General features: G+C 43.8%; 1 protein-coding gene across 1 annotated transcript in view; it reads left to right on the top strand.

Annotated features, from left to right (window-relative positions):
* Positions 1-26,785, top strand: part of GMDS (GDP-mannose 4,6-dehydratase) — a 663,665-nt gene that overhangs the window by 520,679 nt on the left and 116,201 nt on the right. The window contains exon 8 of the mRNA XM_036256635.1: positions 16,543-16,661. Coding sequence (XP_036112528.1) covers positions 16,543-16,661 — 119 coding nt within the window. The remainder of the gene's footprint in view (positions 1-16,542; positions 16,662-26,785) is intronic.

Raw genomic sequence — 26,785 nt, 5'->3', positions numbered from 1 at the left:
AACTTTCTGTTTCATTTTTAGGGAAATGGAATCCTTGTGTCTTATAGTTGAAGTATTATTTTGTGGTGTCTGACACTGCTTTTAATTTCACCAGTTGTGGGGTAAATAAACCATTGTGTACTTGAGGAAAAAAATTGGCAGAAAAGCAGAACATGTTGAAGACTCTTGCTTTTCATAGCGAGTGAGATTTCCCAACTGGAGCTTCTCTGTTTTATTTTGCCTCTGGCTAACATCTAAAGATCAGTAATAAAGCCCTATGCAAATACTTCCATGTATTAGAAGAACAATATTTTGACACTCATTGATACAAGCAAAAAAAATACAACACTAAATTAGTGTTCAGGACATCAATGAAGACATTGTTCATGTATATGAAATGAATGTGAAAAATGTTGTATTATAGTAACAGAAAAGCTTGCTCCTCAGTTCTTGACCTTTAGCCTTTGCTAGATGGCTTTACTTATGGGGTTGCATAGTGATAGACAATTGTTTATTGTCAATAGTGGATCTTGCGCAGTCATTGATACTTGTCAGTAACCAAAAAATTTTAGTAACCAAAAAATAAATGTTTATTTTCCAGAATCTGGTCATTTTAGTTAAGGTTCTCTAAACATTTTTTTAACATTTTAGAATTCTCAAATACTCTATAAGTTAAATGTTTTAGAAAAAAATGTGCTTCAATTTATCAAAGGCTTGTTTTTCTAGATTTCAAATAAAGATACAAAGACCCAGAAAAAAATTTCCCATCCCATCTATGTTTTTAAGATAACGCTCTTGATTTTCGTTTTAACTTGGTGAATGTAAAAGAGCTCTTTGTTTAATTTTCAGAAATGTGAAGGAGTCCTTACTAGAGGTGAAGTAGTCTCTAAATTATCATTTTTTATATACAGTGGAATTTCTTTTCTCCTATATCACTAGGCTCAATATTACTGTTATAATAAATGTTTTCTTAAATATAACTGGCTTCCCTTTTCTTATCTTTCAATCAAGGACATTACAGAGTCAGCATCTAGGAAATAATTATGACAGAAACATTACGCTCATGGGTGAGACCAAGTCAATAAGAGTAGTCTGACCTCCCGGAAGAGCGAGGCTTATGGGCAGTTTCTATTGGGGTATTTTCATCTTAGGAACCAAAAGTTAAAGACAGAATGATTGAATCTAAAACTACTCAAGCATAGTTTTAAGATTCTTGAGTGGAGTGTGACTTTTACATTGAAATCCTGATTTTTGTGAATGAGGACATTGTGGGGAAACACATTTGAAAAGAGTTCAAATGGGAGTGTTGGCAGGACACCAGTTCCAGTTCGAGGTGCATGTGTCCGGCCTGCAGGCTCCCGAGGGGCCCGGCAGTGGGCAGGCCCAGTGCTCTCTGGGATCAGGAGCAGGCTGCTAAGCACCCTCTGAAGCTCTCCCACCCCACTGGTGTGCAGTCTCCTCCGCTGAGCGCTACGCCTCCTTGCCTGCCCGCATTTACCCCATCGCCTCGTGGTGCTGTGGCTGCTGGGTGGGCACACTGGCACCCTTCCCTGTGGATCCTGGGGACCAGGTGGTGCCTCACCCCCCTTGGAACTGCCTTCTCAGCTCTGAGTACAGAGCCTAGTGCGTGACTGGTTCCACTCACTCAGACTCTGCAAAGTTCTGGAAGTATTGTTTGGTCTCCAGCCGTCTTCATCTGATCTCGTTGGTTCAAGGAGCAGAAACCAACTCAAAGACATTCAAGTAAGAAGGGATTTATCAAAAGGAGTGTAGGGATCCTTCACAGGAATGGAAGTGAAGCGGCTTTCCCGTGTGTTTGTGCATCTCTCCTGTCACCCCGTAAGCTCTGTAGTCGCCTCTTTCCTACGCCGTTACCCAGATAGGTCTGCGGCGCAGCTCTGCAGGGCTACTGCGGGCCTCTCCTTGCCGAAGAGAGGCCAGCGGATGCTCAGTGCCGTCCTCCTCATTCAGTCTCTACTACAGTCTTCTCGGAGACTCTGATTGGCCCTGAATCCGTCAGGTGTCCGTCCCTGCTAATGGAGTCAGGAGGGCAGGGAGGCACAGGGACAGGCCACCTGGCTTAAAAAGAGCTGCTCTGCCCTGGCTGGTTTGGCTCAGCAGTTGGAACGTCAGCCTGCAGACCAGAGAGCCTGGGTTCGGTCCCCGCTAGGGGCACGTACCAAAAAAATAAAATAAAATAAATGCTTTGAGTCACTCCTTGTGCAAGAGCCATGGTAGGGATAGTCTTGCTCAGGAGGGAGGTGTTCGAAAGCTTCCATGCCTGATGTCTTCTGCATACTACCTGGAGTTTATGTCTCAGAATTTCTTACTTATATCAAACGTCGGACTTTTAAAATTCTTTTCCTGTATAAATGTTGGAGGTCCATAACCCAAGAAGGCACAGCATTTGCCTTGTTTATTTCTACTTGGATACTCTCAGACTCCAGCGCAGCGCCGGGCACCCAGCAGGCCTTCCATGTATGCTATTGACTGACTAGGTCCCCAGGTTAGCCCACAGAGTCCATGCAGCTATTCCTAACAGCCATTTATAACAGAATTTCTACAGGACACTGCATTCCTAGTCATAACCATTAGGAAAATGCATGTTGTTGTAATGCAATAAAAAGAATACTAAAAGGGAAATCACGGTTCTGTCCCAGGTCTGACATTACCTATGTGTGACCTCGGGTGAGTAATGGAATCTCTCTGGTTTCAGTTGCTTTGTCTTTACAATGAATGGAATTGAACGAGAACATCTCTGAGACCCCTTCCAGCTATAAAACGATGGCTCTGGCAGAAGGAGGATTAAATGTATTCCACCCTTTCAGTCTTCCCTCGCAGTGCCATACAGAGTTTCCTGAGTTTGGTTATGGAGATGAACTAGATCCTCAGGCACCAATAACCCTCTCAAACTACATAATCACCACCGTCATCATCATGGTAAACAATAGTGCTTGAGCACTTACTATGTGTCAGGCACTGTTCCAGGCACTTTACATGTATTAACTAATTGAATCTTAAAAACAGCCCTGTGAGGTAGGGACTGTTATTGTTCTCATTTTTCCAGGCACTGGAAAATCGAGACTTGCCAGAATTTACCCAGTAAATCCCAGAACAGGTGGTCTGTCTGAGTCTGAGCTCCAACCACAATAAGAAGTTGTCAGTGTGGCCCCCAGACCAGCAGCCTCGGCGTCCCCGTGGAACTTTTAGCAATGCAGATGTTCAGGCCCCAGCCCCAGCCTGCTGAATGAGAAGCCTGGGGCTGCAGGAGAGCATCTGCTTGACCCCTTCGGATGAGTGTGACGCACACTAAAACTCTAGGTTCCTGCGCCTCCCTCCCTGCATTCAACTCGCCGATCAGAGGTTCTTGAGGGTTCTGCTCCCCAAGTATCACTTGGGGAGTTGGCAGTGTGGTATGGCCCATTTACACATGAACAAGGCAGGCATTCAGATGTCATAAATGATCATAAATTAGAAGCTAGTTAGACTGCTTTCCAAGCCCTCTTTCTCCTAGTTGGCATCACCGATGAAATCACCACAGGAAGAGTCAGGAGGCGGAGGTAATGACAGGAGGGAGGAGGGGAGGGAGAAGGGTTCCTCTCCGTGGAGACCCAGCACCGTGTTTCGGCAGGGTGAGCAGTGGGCCCTTCCCCACACGGGCCCCGGGCGTGGGTGCGAAGCACCCCACGGGCACTCAGTCCGAACTGGGATGTGCTGTAAACGCAAAATACACACTGGCCGTTGAATCCTCAACACATGGGGAAATAATGTAAACTGTCTCCATAATATTTTATATTGAGATGATACTGTAATCTACTTGAGTTAAAGAAAACACTAAATTTGATGCCACATTTTCTTTTACTCCTTGAATGTGACTAACAGAAAATTAAAAATTATATCTGTGGCTTGCATCTTCGCCTGGCAGCACTGTTTTAGACGAAGCTTGTGAAGTCCTGTCATCTTCTCCCTCATGCACACAATACGGTGTGTGTGTAGATCACATTTACTGGTAATGATGGTTATCAGCACCAGGACCGAGAGCTACAGCAAGGCCCCAGCCTGTTGTTCAAGGGCGCCCTGAACCAGCTCAGAAGCTGGATTCCAAAGGTTAGAGTCAGAGCGAGTGGCACAACCAGGTGTTCGGGACGGCTGGAGGGGTCACAGAGAAGTCAGCTGGCTTAGGCAGTGTGGCCGGGAACCATGAGCAGGGAGATGGACGAGCAGGTGGTCATGAGTGAAAAGAAACTTCCTGCTGCACAGCCAGAGCTTTTACACAGCTGCCGCTGGGCCAGGAACCAGTTCTGGAACGGCTTGCCGGCGTGCGAGTGGGTGCACGCAGTGGGAACACCTGCCGAGGGAGGTGGCTGGGCACGCTCCAGGAAACAAGCACTTCTGGGAAGTGTGTTGTGACAGCAGCGCTGCTAGGGCCAAATCAGAGTGTCTGTTAAGTTATAGTGACCTGATCGTGAGTTTCCATATTCCAGGTGTGAGTCTGTGAGTTATTGTTGCCCTCATAGAAACCTGACTATCACTACACAGTGTCAACGGTAGACAGAGAGCTACATAGAAACCACAAGCTGAAGCAATGTTTATATTAACGGCAAGAATATTCACTACTGTATTGAATCAATCAAATGATACTATAGTCATCACAAGATAGTAGATTTTTCCAGAGATGGCTGCAGTAACCCCTCCCACCCTGCACACCTCTTGCAATGTGACTTCACCACTCTTCTTATGAAGGGGTGAGTCTGTGCCCTCTGTTTTTTTAATCCTCACCCGAGGATATTTTTCCATTTTTGTTTAGATAGGATGGGAGGGAGAGAGAGGAAGAGGGGGGTGAGAGAAACATTGAAGTGAGAGAGACCATCAGCCGATTGCCTCCCGCACAACCCCAACCAGGGCCAGGGACGAACCACAACCGAGGTATGTGCCCCTGATCGGAATTGAACCCACGACTCATTGGTCTGCAGGCTGATGCTCCAACCGCTGAGCCAAACCAGCCAGTGCATGTGCCCCTTTTTTAGAACTGGGCTTACCCTCTGGCCAGTAGTATGCAGAGGAAGTGACCCCAGGTCGCTTTCAGGCTGATGCCTTCTGAGGCCTGGCAGCTTCTGTTTTGTAAAGATGCTTGGGCTAGACAGGTGGGTGGTGAGGGGCCATGGGGTGGAGGCACGTGGAGAACTGATGTGCAGGGGCACCCAGCACCCAGACGTGTGAGGGTGGCCTTCTTGGTCCTACAGCCCCAGTCAGGACAACTCAGCCAGCCCCCCAAGGAGCACAGATGAGCCCTCCCCCCAAGCCCCCCTGAACTGCTAACTCACAGAAGCCTGAGCAATGGTTCAGATCCTTAAGTCTTAGGGCGGCTTATTAAGCAGCTCTGAACAAATGAAACATCCTTTATTTGCACATGCATTTTTCACGAGGTCTTTCACACATTATTCACGTGGTCATGTGACTTTGGGATACATAGAATTGCTTAAAATAGTTCCTTATACACTCACCCAGAATATATTACACGGACCAGACATACATACGGTTTGCAGATTCTGCTGAGATTAATTTGGAGTGTAAGAGGTCCCCAGAATGCTATTCCGTAGGAGCGGAGGGTATCTTTGCGGACAACCACCTTCACACCCCTCGCGGCAAGAGAGCGCGGCCGCAGGAGAGCGCGGCCGCAGGAGAGCGCGGCCGCAGGAGAGCGCGGCCGCAGGAGAGCGCGGCCGCAGGAGAGCGCGGCCGCAGGAGAGCGCGGCCGCAGGAGAGCGCGGCCGCAGGAGAGCGCGGCCGCAGGAGAGCGCGGCCGCAGGAGAGCGCGGCCGCAGGAGAGCGCGGCCGCAGGAGAGCGCGGCCGCAGGAGAGCGCGGCCGCAGGAGAGCGCGGCCGCAGGAGAGCGCGGCCGCAGGAGAGCGCGGCCGCAGGAGAGCGCGGCCGCAGGAGAGCGCGGCCGCAGGAGAGCGCGGCCGCAGGAGAGCGCGGCCGCAGGAGAGCGCGGCCGCAGGAGAGCGCGGCCGCAGGAGAGCGCGGCCGCAGGAGAGCGCGGCCGCAGGAGAGCGCGGCCGCAGGAGAGCGCGGCCGCAGGAGAGCGCGGCCGCAGGAGAGCGCGGCCGCAGGAGAGCGCGGCCGCAGGAGAGCGCGGCCGCAGGAGAGCCCACGGCCCACTGGCCACAGCCTCCGCCGAGGGCCCTGTGCTTGGGATCGGGAAGGCCGAGGTGAGGCAGTCGCTGCCGGATAGCACCGCAGTGGCCGTGGACTCCGGGGTCCTCAGGGAGCCACACGGCCATCTAAGGGCAGAGGGCAGCCGTGTCCCGGGCAGGGGGAGTGCTGCGGCGAGAGGGTTTTGAGAGCAGATGGGGTTGAAGCTGCGGGCTGCCCTCGGTGCACTTGGCTCCTCCTCGCTGGTTTCTTCAGCCAGCAGCCTGGTTCCAGCAGTCACAGCAATAGTAAGAGGAAAGGCCCTGCCCGTGGGCTGTGCCTGAGGGGCGGGGGGCGCTCCGAGCTGAGGAAAAGGAGCACCAATAAAGCAGGTGAACAGCACATAGTAGAGGGAGTGTTACTCAAAGAAACAATATGTAGCTGGGACTCAGATCACTGTTTTCCAGAGATTCAAAAAAATGACAGACAATATGCTTTTGCTCAGTTCGCTAGAAAGCAAAGGTGAGCATGTTACAGGCCATGGGCCAGTTGCCTGTTTTTGTAAAGAGTGTTTGAGCACAGCCGAGGGCTTGTTTCTGTATTGGCTGTGGCCATACGTGCGCTGCAAAGCTGAGCAGTTTCAGGCTCACAAGCCTGAAGTACTTACTCTCTGGCCCTTTCAGAAAAAACTTGCTGACCCCTGGCTTAAAGAAAGTAAATGAAAGATTTAAGCTGGAAATAATCAGGAAAGATATGGAAGAGAACAGGAAAATCATCTCAGAGATTGAAGCCACATTAGCAATGTAATCTAAAAGAAATGTTGCTAAATAATCAGGTGAACAACAGCAGGATACAATACGTGCATAATTGGTGTTCCTGAAAAATAAATGGAAAAAAATAGAAGAGATGAAATACACTCAGAGATTAATAGAAATAAACAGAAACTAGACTCTGCATATTGAAGAGCAGATGGCGTCCCAGGAAAAGGATTCAGAATTGCTAACGAGACTAGGAGCTTTTAGGCTGCATAGCATTTCCAGGGACGAGACCGTTGAGCCTGGCCACAGCGCCAGGCTGGAGGCTGGGCAGGTTTTGGTGCAGCCTCTTTCTTTCAGAACATACGGTAGCAATGCAATGCAGACGCTCTGTCAACAGCAAAAGTAAGACACGAGAGCGGCAGGTTTTCTACATTGTGTTTTATTATTTTTGATATTTTTATTTATTTGTTGTCTAATCATTTTTCCTGTTCAGTGACTTTATATCTTTAAAATGCCTGAAGAGCCCTTTATCAAAGAAATCCACAAACCACAGTATGTTTGCCCGGGAAGAAAATTAATAGATTGAGAGGACCTTATTTTATGCTAGATGATTTTCATAATATAGTTTTATTTGTTAGTTATTTGGTACCTGTTTCCCCAACTATTTTATAGTAGGGCATACTCTCCCAGGCTATCCTTCAGACCTGCCTATGGGTCCCACAGCACATAAGTCCCGGCCCAAACTGAACGCCCAGCTGTCCTCCCCGCAGCTCCTGAGCATAGCCTCGGACAAGCATGTGTGAATGCACCCGCACCTGGTATCCTTTATTGGGAATTTTAATTTCCATTTGTTCAAGTTTCTATGATTTTTATTAGAATCATGTCATAGACGCTCTCCCCTGAAATGTGTGTGCGCGCGCGTGTGTGTGTGTAGTTCTCCTTTAAGATGATTTTTATGACAGCAGCACATGAAACAAAAGCCCAGGGCTGAAAAAGCAGCAGTCAAATAACGTAGTTAAACATAACCTTGATTAACAAATCTTGTTATTCATGGATGACAGCTCAGTTAATAAGTGTTTGTGGCTTGGATACTAAACTGGAGGTTAATGGTGAGGTGGAAACAATTGTAGAATCCAGATTTTTAAGACAAACATACATCACACCCCAAAAGGCATGCATGGAGTCAGGCGTGGTTAGTGGGCTGTGGTGATGTACTTTGGGTGTTCTCCTTCACTGGCCCAGCTGTGAGCAGCCTCCAGAGCCACCAAGGCCGGGGAGAGGCATGACCCTTCACGGCCCACTTCCGCATTCGTGATCTGAATGGCCAGGGTAGCTTGTGGGAGTCTTTTTATTTGAAATTTCTTAGATTAAAATTGTATTTTGACTTGATTTTCTAGTTGCAAGTGAGCATGTGTGCAAAGTTAACTAATATTTGTCCTTCAAGTCAATAGTGTAGAGTCAGATTTCCCCCAAACTTTATGTGTCTTCAAAGCAAAATGAATGTGAGACGTGATTTGAAAACTGTACTGTTCATTTGACATTAAGTGACACACCGTGTTGAAGAGTCTGAAGCATTGGTAAATTCCTTAGTTAATTGTCTTTCCTCCTTGTGAGATGGATTAAAAAGCAGGAGCTGTTTTTCATTTGCACTGGTGAGCAGGTCAGGGCTGAAAGTAAATAAGTATGTGAGGAAGTGGATAAGCCCATCATATCCTTAAAGGGCACTCAAAGAATGTGGGAAGACTTCGCCTTTTTCCTCCTTTATTTCTTGAGAGACAGAGAGAGAACGGACATCTAAAACATGTAACCTCGAAATCCTTTCTGTGGTCCGAAGCCAAAGCTGGGTGGCAATTTGATCACAGATTGTGCCCTGGTGGCGTCATGGGTCATGTGTTCAGCATGTGAACAGGAAGGTGAGAAGTGGTGAACTTTTGCCTCAGTTGTGCCATCCATCAGGGAATAAATAGACCAGATCAGTGCGTGCAGCTGAATAGGAGGGGTGGCTGAGGACTTCCACACAGGGGCCTTTGTGTCCTGGACATGACCTAGCATCATGATGGGATGCACTGGCCTGGGCTTTGTGGCAAATTACTTACCCATTATCACACCAGAACACAAGATCGTTTATCTTCTAATCCAGAGTGTCACCTGTTCTTCATTTACCAGTCAATAACCATTAATTATGCTCAATGGAAATTTAAACAAAGCCCTTTTCCCTCTGTAAAACCAGTAAACTATTCAGTAATAACAAATAAATCTGGAGTTGTATATCCTTTCCCTTCCCATTCCCAGACTGGAGTCTGGTACAATAGGAACTTGAGAGGAAATGCCTAGAAATCGGTAGGTCAAAGGCTGCAGATAGTTTTGTGGAAAAGGAAAGAGCAGGCTCTTGGCACTCACCCTAGTGAGAGTGAGAGGCTCCCACCGATCCCCAGACTCCTGTTGAGGAGCAAAGTAATCTACTATTTAAAGTAATCTACCATTAACCAGTCATCATATTTTCTCCTTTTATTTTTAGAAAACCCTTGCTTTTTTTCACATGCCTAAAAATATGATTTTTTCAAAACCATTCTAGCACAACATAGCGTTTTAAAAGAAATAAAATAAAGCTGAGCAGTCCTGAAAGACCTATTTGAAATGTTATTTTTAGAATGGAAATTTGAGTAAAACACAGTTAAGTATATATATCAATCCCTCAGAACAACGTTCAAATAGAAATTCTAGCCAGAAGCATAATTTAATTTTTCCTAAAAACTTTGAAAGTATTTTGAAGAAAGCCAAAACGAGTTGTGTGTGTGCTGTGCATGGCTGTGCTCAGGAGAGGTGGGGGTGGCCAAAGGGCGGGCTGCGTCCCAGCGAGCCAGCCACGCTGCGCCGTCCATCACGGGAATCTCAGGGCCATCTCAGGGACTCGTGTCGAGGACTAGACTTAGGGCTCTGTACCTGGTCCAGAAGGAGTGGTCCGAGTTCCCACGCAGGCGAGGGAAGAGGGCCTTCCAGGCAGGGGGCCACGTGCAGGGCGCAGACAGAAGGGCAGGCGCCCTGCCCGGTTCTGCTGGAGCCAGCGCCCGTTACAAAGAGGCTCCTCTCCCTGGAGCGTAACAGTGAAGGACGCCGGGCGCAGGGCTCGGCCCGCGGAGCTGGGCTGCATCGCAGACCACAGTCCTGGTCTCAGCCTGGAGCGGATAACAGTGTCAGCGGCCACGGAGGGCAGGGAGCAAGCGACAAAGCTTTTAGAGACCCTGTGTGCCGCGTGGACTACCCGGATAAAGAGAACATCTCGTATTGTGTGACTTTAAAAAACCGATGGAGCCCTGGCCAGTTTGGCTCAGCGGTTAGAGCGTCGGCCTGCGGTCCGGAGAGACGCGGGTTCGGTTCCCGCTAAGGGCATGTACTCCGGTTGCAGTTTGTCCCCGGCCCTGGTTGGTCGTGTGGGTGGCAGCCACTCGATGTGTCCCTTCACGTCGATGTTTCTCTCTCTCTCTCCCTTCCTCTCTCTCCCTCCCACTCTATCTGTACAAAAAATGGAAAAATATCCTCGGGTGAGGATAAAAAAAAAATAAAAAAAACCGATGGATCTTTGTTATTAATATTAATATAATTAGTATAAAATTTTGAAAGTATTGTGATAAGCCCTGGCCGGTGGCTCAGTTCGTTGGAGCATGGTCTGCTACAGGTTGCGGGTTTGATTCCGGGTCGGGGCTGGCTCGGGAGGCAACCTACTGATGTCCCCCCGCCCCCTTCCTCTCTCTAAAAACCAATAAACACATCCTTGGGTGGAGATTTAAAAAGAAAAAGTATTGTGACTAAATTCAGTACCTGTGATCTCCTAGTGAACGAAAGTCTCCAAGCCAAGACCGTTTCATCGGTTACTTTTCAGTGTGTGACTGGCCTGAACCTATCGCCATTATTTCACCAGTTGCCACATCTCCAAGGCATGTAAAATTGTCCAAAGTCTCATTTCTTATAGAACAAAACTATGATTTAAAACTATCAGGTAATAGGCCAAAAATACAAAATACTCACAAGAAGAAACTTCAAGTAAAAGAGAAATATTTACCTTTATGTTTTCAGAAGGCTGCCACGGATTCAAAAGCATAAAGAAGAATTAAACTTTTTTGGTTTTCTTTTTTTTTTTTTAAGAGAAAAAAACCCTGCCCTGTTGAATTCAGCAAACTACTTCTTAGCTTATCCAATAGTACCTAAGGAGACACCAACCAAAAGTTTTCTTTAAACGTTAGAACAAGAGTTCAAATTTACATAAAACCAGGCACTGTGTTATAATGAACTGCCTATTATTTGTGTCTATTATATTTTGAAAAGTGGGTAGGAGTGATAGAAAATATATATGTTGATTTGTTCCATGCTTGTATTTTTCTTAAGGAGACGTGCCATTGTCAGATACCGACTATATTTATTTTAAATCTGGATCTTCTATCTGTGTAAACAGAACCTTTAAAATTAATGTGCAATTCCAAGCTACAGAAACTCTAGGCCTGTATGCTGTTGATGAACGCCGATGTAACTGACTGAAGCCAAGCTGTGACAGTTGCACAGTTTGTCTCAGACATGCAGCTGCTTTGCTACCCAACTAGACTTCTACCATTAAAAAGTGTTCCTGCAGCCTTGGCTGGTTTGGCTCAGTGGTTAGAGTGTCAGCCTGCGGTCCGGAGAGACCCGGGTTCGGTTCCCGCTAAGGGCATGTACTTCGGTTGCAGTTTGTCCCCGGCCCTGGTTGGTCGTGCGGGTGGCAGCCACTCGATGTGTCCCTTCACATCGATGTTTCTGTCTCTCTCCCTTCACGTCGATGTTTCTGTCTCTCTCTCCCTTCCTCTCTCTCCCTCCCACTCTATCTGTACAAAAAATGGAAAAATATCCTCGAGTGAGGATAAAAAAAAAAAGTGTCCCTGCAGGACAGTCCCACTGAGCAGCTGACCTTGCAATGCTGCCCGATGAAACCCTGAGCTGGTTCACACTTTTCATTGCCTCTCAGAGAACTTTTCAAAAGTGGTAGTAATATTCATTATGTGATTGTTTTTCCATTAATGATTTTTTTGCAGTTTAGGAGAGATTTCTTTTACAGGCTTTGACTGTACTTCTTTTCGTTGGAATGTGGGATTGGTAACCAGTGAAGCCTCTAGAAAAAGCGTTTGCATATAAGATACAGAGAAGCACTATAAGTTTTGAGTGGTTGCTCTTGGAAGAGTAAAACCTAAGTTAGGTTGATTTCTTTAAGTGCCATACTTAGTTGTACTACTCATAGAAGTTGGGGGATCTTTAAAAAGTTTGAGCCCTGGCTGGTTTGACTCAGCGGTTGAGCGTCGACCCCTGACCATAGAGACGCAGGTTAGATTCCGGTCAAGGGCACGTACCTCAGTCGTGGTTCTGTCCCCGGCCCTAGTCAGGGCCATGCTGGAAGCAAGCAACCAATCAATGTGTTTCTCTCACACGGATGTTTCCCTCCCTCCCTCCCTCCCTTCCACTCTATCAAAAAAATCATTGAAAAATATCCTCAGGTGAGAATTTAAAAAAAAGTTCGAGCAGCTGGAAAGCAGATCCGTGGTTTAACGTGCAGACTTAGTGATGTTTGTGGGCGGTGGTGGCGTTCGTGAGGTCTCAGAACACTTGTGAAGTCCAGCCTTCTGTGTAGGTTTCAGTATTTCCTTCTTGAGATCATTTCCTTTGAGCTAAATCACAAATCATCTTATTGACAATTTATAATAATCTGTGAGTAAGTGGCATTCTTTCACTTTTACAGATAAAGAAATTGATTTTAGATCAATTGTTGAATCCCAGGTTTTGCAATCCAATTTTAACAGTATCAGTAAATAAGTGGTAGTGGATTTTTTTTTTTTTAAATCCCTTGGGGCTTTATTTTTAAATTTTTTTAATCATTTTTTTCAATTATAGTTGACATACAATATTATGTTAGTTTCAGGTGTATACCCTAGTGATTAGACATTATATAACTTACTAAGTGATCATCCTGATAAATCAAATACCCATCCGACACCTTATGTAGTTATTAGAATATTATTGACTATATTCCCTATGTTGTACTTTACATCCCCATGAATATTCTGTAACAACCAATCTGTGCTTCTTAATCCCCTTCACCTTTCCCACCTAGCCCCCTCCCCCTCCCATCTGGCAGCCGTCAAAATATTCTCTGTGTCTGTGAGTCTCTTTCTGTTCTTCTTACTTATTTTGTTTTTTAGATTCGTTGATAGATATGTATTTATTGCCATTTTATTGTTCATATTTTTTATCTTTTCTTCTTCTCCTTCTTCTTCAAGAAGACCCTTTAACATTTCATGTATTACTGGTTTGGTGGTGACGAACTCCTTTAGCTTTTCTTTGTCTGGGAAGCTCTTTATTTGTCCTTCAGTTCTAAATGACAGCTTCTTTGGGTAAGGTAATCTTGGGTGTAGGTCATTGCTTTCCATCACTTTGAACATTACTTGCCAATTCCTTCTGGCCTGCAAACTTTCTGTTAAGAAATCAGCTGACAGTCTTATAGAAGTTCCTTTATAAGTAACTAACTGCTTTTTTTCTCTTATTGCTTTTAAGATTATCTCTTTGTCTTTTAACCTTTTGCATTTTATTTCTGATGTATCTTGGTGTGGGCCTCTTTAGGTTCATCTTTTTGGGGGGCTTTCTGCACTTCTGGACTTGTGTGTCTATTTCCTTCACTAGGTTAGGGAAGTTTTTGTCATAATTTTTTCAAATACATTTTCAATTTCTTGCTCTCCCTCTTCTCCTTTTGGCTTCATCTACTCTACTGTTGATTCCCTATAAATTATTTTTCATTTTAGTTAGTGTGTCCTTCATTTCTGACTGGCTTTTTTGGGGGGGGGCGGAGGAGGTTCCATGTCCTTATTTATGTTGTTAAAGTTCTCTCTGAGTTCAACTACTCTTCACCAAAGTTATAACCAGTGTTTTGAACTCTGCATTTAGTAGATTACTTGTCTCCATTTTGTTTTGTTCTTTTTCTGGAGTTTTGTTCTGTTCTTTTATTTGGGACATGTTTCTTTGTCTCCCCATTTCAGCTGCCTCCCTGTGTTTGTTTCTACGTATTAGGTAGAGCTGCTATGTCTCCCGGGCTTGGTAGAGTGGCCTAACAGAGTAGGTGTCCTGTAGGGTCCAGTGGCACAGTCTCCCCAGTCACCCAAGCTGAGCACTCCAGGGTCCCTGCCCCACACTGTGTGGACTGTGTAAAACCTCCTGTTGTAGGTGAGCCTTGGTTGCTGTTGGCACATCAATGAGAAGGATTTACCCCCAGATTGATTGGCCGCAAAAACTGGCTGTGACCACCCACCATGGTGGAGGATCAGCTGTGCAGGGACCCACCCCACAGAGCAGGACTTACTTCAGCGGGGCTGTGGTGCCCACTGAGTCCACCCCTTGAGTGTATTGCTGTGGAAGTGGTTGGATGTTGTTCTGACATGGTCTGAAGCTGCCCACCAGGTGTGCTAGCTCTGGGGATTCCTGGGAGGTGTAGGCCAAGGTCAGCCCCCACCTTTGTTCTGCCCAGGACCACCCACCTGAGCTACAAAGGGATCTGCAGATGGCTGCTACTTGTGCTGGGCTTGGAGTGCCCAGGAGAGGCCAAGCTGCAAACCAAGGCTGGCTGCTGCTAGTGCCAGGCCTGTGGCCACTTACCGAGAGGTACAGGGCTCACTGACGCTAGATGCTGTTTGTTTGAGAGATTTTAGGAAAATCTGAAGCATGATCAAGACAGGTCATTTGTGTGGAAAAGCTACTGGAAACATCTTGGGAGGACTTGGAAGTTGGGTGGGGTTGGATCTCAGGAAATCACCAGGGCAGGGTGAACTGTGATAGCCAGGTTGATGGGGTCTCAGACATGGTGCCTGTCCGCCCGCTCTGTGAGGGGAGGACTCATCAAAGGAACAGCGGCCTTTGCCAGCACTTTTGTTCTGGGAGAAAGCTGTCCCCTAGCTCTCACTCTGATGCCAAACAGTCCACTTCCTCCCCATATGTCCCTGGTGCTTTCTGAGCTGCTACCCCAGTGCTAGAGCTCAGAGGAAGCGAGTCAGCGTCCGTCCGTGTGCGGGCGCTTCGCGAGGAACCCTGGAACTCCAGCAGCCCTCCATCTCACTCCGCCACAACCCCGTGGTTTTCACAGCCGGAAGTTGTGGGGACTTCTCCTCCCAGCCCTGTGCTCAGGGCCTGGTGTGCAGCTGATGCCCTTCACACCTCAGGGGGACCTCTGCATGAAGTTATCCCTCGATTTTTATCCACCAACATGGCTGTGGGACCAGACCATTCTGAGTCTCTGCCCCTCCTGCCAGTCTTGATGTGGCTTCTTTAATTGTGTGGTTGTAGGACTTCCATTCAGCCAGATTTTAGGCAGTTCTGACTGATGGTTGCTCTGTGGTTTAGTGGTGATGATTGTGGGGGAATGTGAGTACCGCGTTTACCTACGCCTCATCTTGACCAGAATCCCATGAATGAATCTTGGTTATTTTGCTTTTTGATGTCAACACATTGGTAAATGTTTTACTTTGTTGTTAAGAAATGTTCTATTTTGAGAGTAAACATTAGTCTCTAGAAGACTTTTATTTCCCGTCCATCCATGATATGAAGATATAAATTAGACAATGCTTTTAAAACTCTCCTTAAGTATACTATAGATAGGTTATTTGCCACGGGTATGCTTCAATATCTTGTTCCTCTAAAAGTTGCCATCCACGGACCTGCTGCATGAGAATCACCTTGGGTGTTCAAGATAAAGCTGCCTAAAGCATGTGCGAAGCCCATTCTGTAGCTGTGGCCCAGGGTCTAGACTGAGATGCTTCCGGCATGACTGACGCACAGTGAAGTTTGAGAAGCACTACTCTAGGCCGAGAGTACTGTACTAAACCCCTGGCTACTTCTGGCTGTACGTGTGAAAGTATTTCAGCATGGAGACTTCTAGACCGGCTGTCTCTGATGCCTTGGCAGCCCGCAGGCGCAAACCAGAGCCTAAGCCAGAGTCACTTCACTCGAATCCAAGGACATGAAACTGAAGAAGAACCAATCACAAACAGCTAACTTGGCTTTCCTAAATAAGGCCACTGCATAAGCTACAGCAAATCAAAGAATTCGTTGCTTCACTTCGGTTCTGCTCTATAAAAACCTTGCCCCTGGCTCTGGGTGGATTGCTCCTAATCATATTGGGTTTAGCACTGCTCTATTCAGAGGTATGATCAAATACAGTGATACCTCGGTTCTCGAACATAATTCGTTCCAGGAGGACGGTCGAGAACCGAATTGTTCGAGAACCGAAGCAATGAAACCAATAGGAAAGCGTGACTCCACAAAGCGTGACTCTCTCTCTGCACTCACACTGATGACGCAAGCAAGGCGCGCTGGGCCGAATGAACGCCATTTGGCTCAACTCGGCTCATCTCGGAAGTTCGAGTTCCAAATATTTGTTCGGATTCCGAGACAAGTTTCTCGAATCTCCTGGTCGAATACCGATTTGGTCGAAAACCGAGGCGTTCGAGAACCGAGGTATCACTGTACATTCTTTAAAAAAAAAAAATGCAATGTGCCTCCGTTTACCTTTTGACAATGTCCATACCCAATTACGTGTGTTCGATAACATTATATTTCCCAAGTGGCAGCTGGCCGCAGCTTTAACTTGGATTTGCCTGTCTCTTTCCAGGCTATGTGGCTGATGTTGCAGAACGATGAGCCGGAGGACTTCGTCATAGCTACTGGGGAAGTCCACAGTGTCCGGGAATTCGTAGAGAAGTCATTTTTGCACATTGGAAAGACCATTGTGTAAGTATAACTGAGAGCTGATGTCTGGTCACTCATCAGGTATTTGTTGGCAGGTTTGTATATACACTTGCTATTCTGCCTCAGTTTTGTCTTTTTCCCTCTTTCCTCTCTTGTAAAGCAATGTAGGGAGTCTCAGCATGGGCCGGCCTTTGTTATCACACATGCAAACCGTTATATTTGGCCCTGGCCCGTGGACCAGCCAAATCGTTATGTTTTATGTGACGTGCTTGTCACCATCTAAACAGTCTCTTTAAAATTTCTTTTGCCTTTTTCATTTTTAAAATATTTTCACTTTTTGAAAGGTTTTTAATTTTTAATTATGGTTTATATATGGTATACTATGATATTACTGTAACTAATTGTACTCTTACTAGTCAATATGATAACATTACACAATCTTTTTTTTTTTTAATCCTCACCTGAGGACATTTTTCCATTTTTTGTTCAGGTAGAGTGGGAGGGAGAGAGAGGAAGAGAGAAAGAGAGAAACATCGACGTGAAACAGACACATCGAGTGGCTGCCTCCCGCACAATCAACCAGGGCCAGGGACAAACTGCAACCGAGGTACGTGCCCTTAGCGGGAACCGAACCCGGGTCTCTCAGGACCGCAGGCCGACGCTCTAACCGCTGAACCAGACTGGCCAGAGCTACACAATCTTTTTTAATACTTTCAATTTGTATTTTAAATTTTTGAATCCATTAAAAACTTACAGAAAAGTTTCAAATGCATTACAAACAATCTTCTCTGAACCACTGAGAATAGGTTGCCAGCCTGATGCCCCGTCACCCGGGACTTTTGTGTTTATTTCCTATAAACAAAGACATTTTCTCATATAAACGCAGTGCAAACATCAAAATTGGGACAATCACTGTGAGAAATCGCTGCTGTCTAATTGTCAGATCCGATTTAAGTTTTGCCAGCTGAGTGAATGCTATACTGTATAGGGATGGGCAAAAGTAGATTTACAGTTGTACGTCCGCTAAACACAGTTTATTGTTGTATTCTTGTTTCTGAATTATTGAATTATTTTCCATACAAACATCTATAAATGTACTTTGCCACATCCTGTATATGAAAATGATCTAGTTTATACTCATGCACTACATTCACTTGGTTGCTTTAGAAAATTTTGAAGGCAGATTTTTATTGGAATAGTTGAAAGATTTGTGGGAAATCATTATACGTGGAAGATCGGAAGATTCATGTTTGGCAGTTATTTTACTGCAGTAAAAAAAATGTATATAACAACCCTGGCTAGTTTGGCTCAGTGATCAGGGCATCAGCCTGCGGACCAAAAGGTCTCGGGTTTGATTTCCCGTCAAGGGCACCTACCTGGCTGCAGGTTCCATCCCCGGGCCTGATCAGGGTTGTGCAGAGGCAACCAATCAATGTGTCTCTCGCACATTGATGTTTCTCTCTCTCCCCCACACCTCCCTCCCTTCCACTCTATCTAAATAAAATCAATTGAAAAATATCCTCAGGTGAGGATTAACAAAACAAACATATATATGTGTGTGTGTAATAAAATTTACTATTCTAGACATTTTTATTTTTTAATAAATGTTTTATTTTTTAATTCCCCCTGAAAGTTAATCTTATACTATTTCAGATATACAGCATAGTGATTAGACATTTATATGATTTATGAAGGTATGTCCCCGATAAGTCTAGTGCATGTCTAACATGATGTTGTTATTACAATATTATTGATTAAATTCCCTATGCTGTACTTTACCTCTCTGTGACTTTTATAACTGACAATTTGTATTTCTTCCTTCTTCATCCCTTCACCTTTTTCACTCATCCCTCCAACCTCCTCCCATCTGGCAACCATCATTTTGTTCTCTGTATCTATGAGTCTGTGTTATTTATTCATTTATCTTGTTTTTTTAGATTTCACATATAAGTGAACTCATATGGTTTTTGTCTTTCTCTGTCTGACTTGTTTCACTTAACATAATACCTTCTAGGTCCACCCATGTTGTCACAAATGGTAAGATTTCATTTTTTATGGCTGCCTAATATCCCATTGCATGTATGTATTATTTCTTTATTCAGTCCTCTGTCAAGGGGCACTTCAGTTATTTCCATATCTTGGCTATTGTAAGTAATACCACAGTAAACACAGGGATGCATATCTCTTTTCAAATTGTTGTTTTAGATGTCTTTGGATAAATACCCAGAAATGGAATTGTTGGGTTGTATGTTAGCTCTACTGATTTTTGGAGGAACCTCTATGCTGTTTTCCATAGAGACTGCACCAATTTATAGACTGCACCAATTTACCATCCCACATCCTCACCAACACTTGCTGTTTGTTGATTTATTGATAATAGTCTTTCTGTCAGGTGTGAGGTGATATCTCATTGTGGTTTTAATTTGCATCTTTCTGATGATTAGTGATATTGAGCATCTTTTCAGAGGTATGTCCTCTTTGGAAAAGTGTCTATTCAGGTCCTCTGCCCATTTTTAAATTGGACTGTGTGTTTTTTGGTGTTAAGTTGTATGAGTTCTTTATATGTATATATCAAGATTTTATTAATTTTTAGAGAGAGAGGAAAGGAGAGATAGAAACATCGGTGTGAGAGAGAAACATCAATCGACTGCCTCCAGCACACCCCCGTGGGGATCGAGCCTGCAACCCCGGCATATGCCCTGACAAGGAATCCAACAGGCAGTGCACGGGATGATGCCTAACCAGCTGAGCCACACCAGCCAGGGCTCTTTTTATATTTTGGATATTAACTCCTTATCAGATGTATCATTGGTGAATATGTTCTTCTACTCAGTAGGTTATCTTTTTGTTTTGTTGTTGGTTTTCTTCCACGTGCAAAAACTTTTTAATGTGATGTAGTCCCGTTTGGTTTTTTTGTTTTGTTTTTTGCTTCCCTTGCCCAAGGAGAGATATCCCCCCAAATATTGCTAAAACCAATGTCCAGTTTATTGCCTGTGTTTTCTTCTAGGAGTTTTATGGTTTTGGGTCTTCTATTTAAGTCCAAATTAATTCATTGTGAGTTTATTCTTGTATATGGTATAAGAAACTTTTATTTTATTACATGTATCTGTATAGTTTTTCCAGTACCATTTATTGAATAGACTATCCTTACCCCACTGTATGTTCTTGCGTCCTTTGTCATATATAAGTTGACCATATACGCATGTCTGCACTGTTTATTTTGTTTCATTGATCTGTGTCTATTTTGATGCCAGTACCATACTGTTTTGATTACTGTGGCCTTATAGTATAGTTTGATATTAGGTAGCCTGATATCTCCAACTTTGTTTTTCGTTCTCAAGATTACTTTGGGTATTCAGGGTCTTTTGTGGTTCCCTATGAATTTTAGGATTATTAGTTCTAGTTCTGAAGAAAATGTCATTGGTATTTTGATAGTGGTTACATTGAATCAATAGATTTCTTGAGGTAGTATGGCATTAATGATGTTAATTCTTCCATTCCATGAACATGATAAATTCAATTTATTTGTATCTCCTTTAATTTCTTTCTTCAGTGTCTTACAATTATTCAAGTTCAGGTCATTTACCTCCTTATGAATGAAGTTAAATTCATTCCTAGGTATATTTTATGTAATTGTAAGTGGAGTTGCTTCTTTAATTTTTCTTTCTGATAGTTTCTTATTGTTTTATAAAATGCAATTTATGGATATTAATTTTGTATCCTTCTACTTTACTGACTTCATTTATCAGTTCTAATCATTTTTTGGTGGAGTCTTTAGGGTTGTCTCTATGCAGTATCATGTCATTTGCAAAAAATAATGACAGATTTATTTCTTTTCCAGTTTGGATGACTTTTTTTTATTTTTCTTCTCTGATTGCTATGTCAAGGACTTCCAATACTGTGTTGCATACAAGTGGCAAAAGTGGATGTTGTCTTGTTCCTGATCTTAAGGAAAACACTGTTAGCTTTTCACCACTGAGTATGAAGTTAGTTGTGGCTTTGACATATATTGCCTTTATTTATTTATTTATTTATTTATTTAATCCTTACCAGAGGACATTTTTGCATTTATCCTCAGACAGAGCAGGAGAGAAGGGGGGGAAGAGAGAGAGAGAGAAACACTGACACAAGAGAGACACACCGAGTGGTCCCCCACACACACGCACCCCTAGCCAGAACCGAACCCGGGACTCTCTGGTCTGCGGACTGATGCTCTAACTGCTGAGCCAAACTGGCCAGGGCTATATTGCCTTTATTATTTTGAGGTATGTTTCCTCTATTCCCACTTTGCTTAGAGTTTTTATCATAAACGAATACTTTAAGAAGGATAGGTATTGCCCTGGCCGGTTTGGCTCAGCGGTTAGAGCGTCGGCCTGCGGTCCTGAGAGACCCGGGTTCGGTTCCCGCTAAGGGCGCGTACCTAGGTTGCAGTTTGTCCCCGGCCCTGGTCAGTTGTGAGGGTGGCAGCCACTCGATGTGTCCCTTTCATGTCAATGTTTCTCTCTCTCTCTCTGTGTTCCTCTCACTCCCTCCCACTCTACCTGAAAAAAAAATGGAAAAATGTCCTCGGGTGAGGATAAAAAAAAAAAAGAAGGATAAGTATTAGTTCTTCTTTAAATGTTTGGTGAAATTTACATGTGAAGCCATCTGGTCCAGGATTTCTGTCTGTTGGGAGATTTTTGATTACTAATTTAATTTCATTAGTAATTATTGATCTGCTCATATTTTCTCTTCTTCATTCAGACTTAGAAGATTATGTTTCTAGGAATTTATCTATTTCTGGAGTTTACCCTGTTCTGTGGGGCCCAGCTGCACAGTCTCCCTGGTCACCTGTCCCTTGTGTGGGTTGATATGCCTTCTTGTTTTATTCGAGCCTTGATTGCTATTGGCACATCCGTGGGTGGGATTGGCTAACCAGCTCTACCCCGTGACTACAGCAGATGAGCTGGGGCTGACACCATGGATCAGGATTCATTTTTGCAGGGCTCTGGTGCCTGCCAAGTCCACCCTCTGGTTATCTTGTTTGTGGCACTAATTGGGCGGTACTCTGGTGTGATCTGAACTTGGCCACTGGGTTTGTGGGTTCTGGGGTCGCTTGGGCTCGGCTGCAGTGCAGGCCATGGTTGGTTCCTGCCAGCACCTGGCTCAGGACCTCCTGGTAAGAGCTACAAAGTGATGTAGCTGCCTGTGCTGGGCTTGCAGTTCCTGCTGGAGGCTATGCTACAAACTGAGTCCGACTACCACTAGTACGGGGCTTAGGGCTGCTTAGCAAAATATACATAGCACTCTGAGGCCAGTTGCTGCTTTTTTAAGGGCTGTGGACCTTTGGGAATTTTAGGAAAGTCTGCAGTGCAGCCTGAGGGCAGCTGTTTGTGTATAACAGATCCTGAAAGAGTTGGGCGGGGCGGGGTCTCTGGAAATCACCAGAGTGGGGTGAGGGTGTGAGCCACGTTAGTGGAGACTCGGATCTGGCCTTGTCTGCACCTGCAGGCTGTCTGGGGAGACGCTTCCACAAAGGAGCAATGGCACCTGCCAATACTACTGTCCTAGAGAGAGCTGCCCCTCCAGCCCTTGCCCGGAAGCCAGATACTCCAGTTCCCCACCCTATGTCCCTGATCCTTTTTGAGCTACTGTCCTTTTGCTGGAGCTCAGGGTGAGTGTTTTTAAGCAAATGAGTTGTACTCAGGCTCTTACCGAGGTCACCTAGGTGTGTAGCAGCCTTGTGTTATCACCTCGATGAACCTGCCGATTTGATAGCCGGACGTGTGGGGACTCCTATTCCCCACAGCGGTGCCCCAGCTGGGGAGCCCAACATGGGCCTGGGACCCCTCACTCCTCAGGGGAAGGCTCCACAGCTGAGATGCTTTTCCTGTTTCCTAACCACCGCGTGTGGGTGTGGGATCAGTCTGTCTCAGGTGTCCGCCTCTCCTACCAATCCCCACACGGTTTCCGTGTTTCCTTGGTCACAGGTGTTCTGTTCAGCTAGTCTTCAGGTTGTTCTTAAGAGTGGTTGTTCTATAAGTTAGTCGCAATTTTGATGTGGTTGTGGGAGGACGCAAGCCCAGTGTTTGTGTACTCTACCATTGACCAGAAGTCCTCATTTTAATCACGTAATTCTGCCATGAAGTACATTCACAGTGTTATGCAACCATTACCACCATCCATCTCCAGAACTTTTTAATATTTTCCAACTGAAACCATGTGATCATACAGTATTTGTCTCTTGTGTTTGGTTTATTTCAGAGCCTAATGTCCTCGAGGTTCATCTATGCTGAAGTATTTGTTGACATTTCATTCCTTTTTGAGGCTGAATAATATTTTATTATATGTGTGTAGTGTATTTTGTTTATCCACTCATCTGTCGTGGAACACTTGGCTTGCTTCCAACGAGTGGCTATTGTGAATAATGCTGCTATGTACATGTGTATACAAATGTCTGAGTCCCTGCTGTCAGTATACGCTTAAGAGAGGAAGTCCTGGGTCATGTTTAACTTTTTGAGGAGCTGCCAAATTGTTTTCCAACATTCATTTTTAAATTATAAAGTAGGACTTCTACTTCTAGCTATGATGAAACTTTCTATCTTAAAACACAAGTAAACTAGAGGAAATATATCAAATAATTGTTGCAGACATCAGATAACAGGCATTTCAGGACTGTGATTCCTGATAGAAAAGAAGCAGATGAGGTGAGCTTTGCCGTAAACTGTCCTTCTTCCTGGAGCGCAGTCTTAACCATGGGGTATGGGAGAATTTCAAGCACAGAACAAATGTGTTGCTGAGTTGAGTAGGAAAAGATCAGAATTCAAAGAGTTCGAGGCACCTGGATATTGTGGGGTAGAGTCCTAGAAAAAACTCCCAGAAATCTGCGCCAGGATCCCATTAAGTCTTTACTGAATAAAAAGATGTAAGCGTATAAGAAGAAATTCCATAAGCTTGGACAAAGAACTATTTGGGAGCTGCAAAATGCTTCTTAGACCTTATGTCTGGGATGCATTTGAGTTTCAGCCAGCCATGGAGAGACCTTGTTTGTCTCTCAGGGAAGGCAGTACAGACTCCAGAAGGGCCGTGCCCCAGTAAGGGACAAATAGCTAGAGGAAAGACTACTCTAGACTCAGGATAACAAAGTTTAAATAGTAACTTCAAAAGAATCAAACTGGACACAAATAACTTAGCCTCCTATCATAACAAAGGATAATGTTCTTCAAAGTAGACAGTAAAATCTAGACTCAACAACATAAAATTCCCTTTTGTTTTTTGTTAATCCTCACCAAGGATGTTTTTCCATTGATTTTAGATAGAGTGGAAGGGAGAGAGGGAGAGAGATAGAGAGAAATATCAATGCGAGAGAGATACACATTGATTAGTTGCCTCCTGCATGAGCCCAACCAGGGCCAGGGATCAAGCCTCCCACCCAGGTAGATGCCCTTGACCAGAAATCAAACCCATGACTGTGGGGTTTGTGGGCCACACTCTAACTCTGAGCCAAACTGACTAGGGCAACAACATTATCATTTAACATTCAATCAAAAGTGAGTAGAAGTGTCAAGAAGCAAGAGAATGTGATCTATAACCAACAAAAAAAGCAATCAATAAAAACTGACTGAGGAATAATAGAGGTGATGGTCTGAGCACACAAGGATGTTAAAATAGCTACTATAAGTATGTTCAAGTATTTTAAGAAATGCATGAATATAGTGGAGAGGGAAAATACATATTTAAAAAGAATTAAGAGGACCTTCCAGAGATGAAATATGTGTCTGAAATAAAAAATTCATTCTGGCCCTGGCCAGTTTGGCTCAATGGTTAGAGCGTCGGCCTGCGGTCCAGAGAGACCTGGGTTCAGTTCCTGCTAAGGGCGCGTACCTCGGTTGTGGTTTGTCCCCGGCCCTGGTTGGTTGTGCGGGTGGCAGCCACTTGGCGTGTCCCTTTCACGTCAATGTTTCTCTCTCTCTCTCTCTGTTCCTCTCTCTCCCTCCCACTCTATCTGAACAAAAGATGGAAAAATGTCCTCAGGTGAGGACAACAACAACAAAAAAAATTATTCTGGCATTGACAGCAGATTAGATGCTGCAGAGGAAAAGACTAGTGAACAAACTTATGGACATAATAGTAAAAATCATCCAAGATGAAGCACACAAAGAACAAGATTTGCCGGGGCAGGGCAGGGGAGGGGGTGTCTCAGTGACCCGTGGGACAATATCAAACATTTAACATTTATGTAATTGGAGATCCAGAGCAAAAAGGGTGGGGGCAGAGGCACAGAAATAATAATTAAATAATGGCCAAAATTTTCCCAAATTTGATGAAAACAATAAAACCACAGATCCTCAAGAGCCTTGATAAGTCCTAAGTACAATAAGCAAAAAGAAAATCTCACCAGACTACATCATAATCAAATTACTAAAGATAAATGCTAAAGAGAACATCTTAAAAACACCCAGGGAAGAAAAAGAGTATTATTTACAGAGGAACAATTATAAGAATGTTTTATTACCAAAGACTGTGCAAGGCAGAAGATAATGGAGCACCATATTTGAACTGCTGAAAGAAACCTACAACCTAGAATTCTATACCTAGCTACCTATTTCAAAAATGAAGGTGAATTTAATACTTTTTTCAGACAGGCAAAGGCTGAGATAGTTTATTGCCAGCAAACATTTACACAGAGGAAAATTATACTAGTTTGAAGCTTGCATCTATATGGAGTAATGAAGAGCAAGAGAAAGAATAAATATGTGGAAAATATAAAAGATTTTTCTCCCTCATTTTAAAATTTCTATAAAAGGTAATTGACTGTTGAAAGTAAAAATAATAACAATATGTTTTTGTTTCTAACATATATAAATAAATTGTATGACAACAGCAGCATAATGTATGGGGACAGGATGGAAGCATTTCATAATTATACAGAGTGGGGCAAAGTAGCTCTGCCATTGTTCATATGGAAAATAATACAAAAATTAATACAATAATTGAAATAGAAGAATAAACACTGTGTTTCGCTTATTCACAACTGTAAACCTACTTTTGCCCCACCCTGGATTGTTTGTAAGATTCTTACACTAGATGTGAAATTGTATAAAATTATTTGAAGATAGACTGCAATAAGTTAAAGTGCAAACTTTAATCTCTAAAGAAACTACTTAAAAAAAATAGCTGTAAACCAATAGTGGAGTTAAAATGAAATTCTAAAAAACTACTCAATCTAGAACAGAAAAAGAGGGAATGGGAACAAATAAAAGGTGGGACAAATTGAAAACAAATAGTAACTATTGATAATTGCATCCATTATAGATACTCTAGTTAAAAGGGAGATGTTGTTGGACTTGATAAAAAAAACAATATGTTACCTTCAAGAGACACACTTTAAATTTGAACACATAGATAAGTTAAAAGTAAAAGTTGAACAAAGAAAACATATGAACACTAACCAAAGAAAGCTGGAGCAGCTATATTTATATGAGACAAATTAGACTTCATTTAATCAGAAGGAATAAAGAATTATTTCATAATTTTAAAGGGTTCAATTCATTACGAAGACATAATTTTAAATACATAGTATAACTCAATTATAGTTATTTCTAAATACTGACCGAACTGGGGGAAAATAGACAAGTACACCTTATATTTGCATACTACAACACCTTTCTCTCTGTGACAGAACAGTGGGAAGAAAATGTTTGAGGATGAAGAGGTCCTGAACAACTTAATACACCTACTTGACCTAATTGATATTTATAGGAACATATTGCCCATCTAACGAAAAACAGCAGAATGCGCATTTGAATGCACTTTAAACATTCACCAAGATGGACTATATTCTGTGCCATGAAAGAAGTCTGTACAGATTTTGAAGAATTAAAAGTCTTTCTTAATGAAATGAAATTTAATTAAACATCAATAACAGAAAAATATTAGAAGTCCCTAAATATTTGAAAACCAGATAACGTACTTCTAAATAACCCACAGGTCAAAGAAAAAATTACAGGAGAAATGAAAATATATTTTTGAACTAAATGAAAATGAAGACAGCATACCACAATATGTGGACTACAGCTAAAGCAGTTCTTAAAGAGAAGTGTGTGGCTTTGAATATTAATATTAAAAAGAAGAAAGAGCCTGGCCAGTGTGGCTCAGTGGTTGAGCGGCGACCCGTGCACCAAGAG

This window comes from Molossus molossus, unplaced genomic scaffold, assembly GCF_014108415.1.
Source record: "Molossus molossus isolate mMolMol1 unplaced genomic scaffold, mMolMol1.p scaffold_m16_p_12, whole genome shotgun sequence".
Taxonomy (NCBI): Eukaryota; Metazoa; Chordata; class Mammalia; order Chiroptera; family Molossidae; genus Molossus; species Molossus molossus.
Note: the sequence above shows the minus strand (reverse complement) of the source record. Positions and strands in the feature narration are given on the sequence as shown.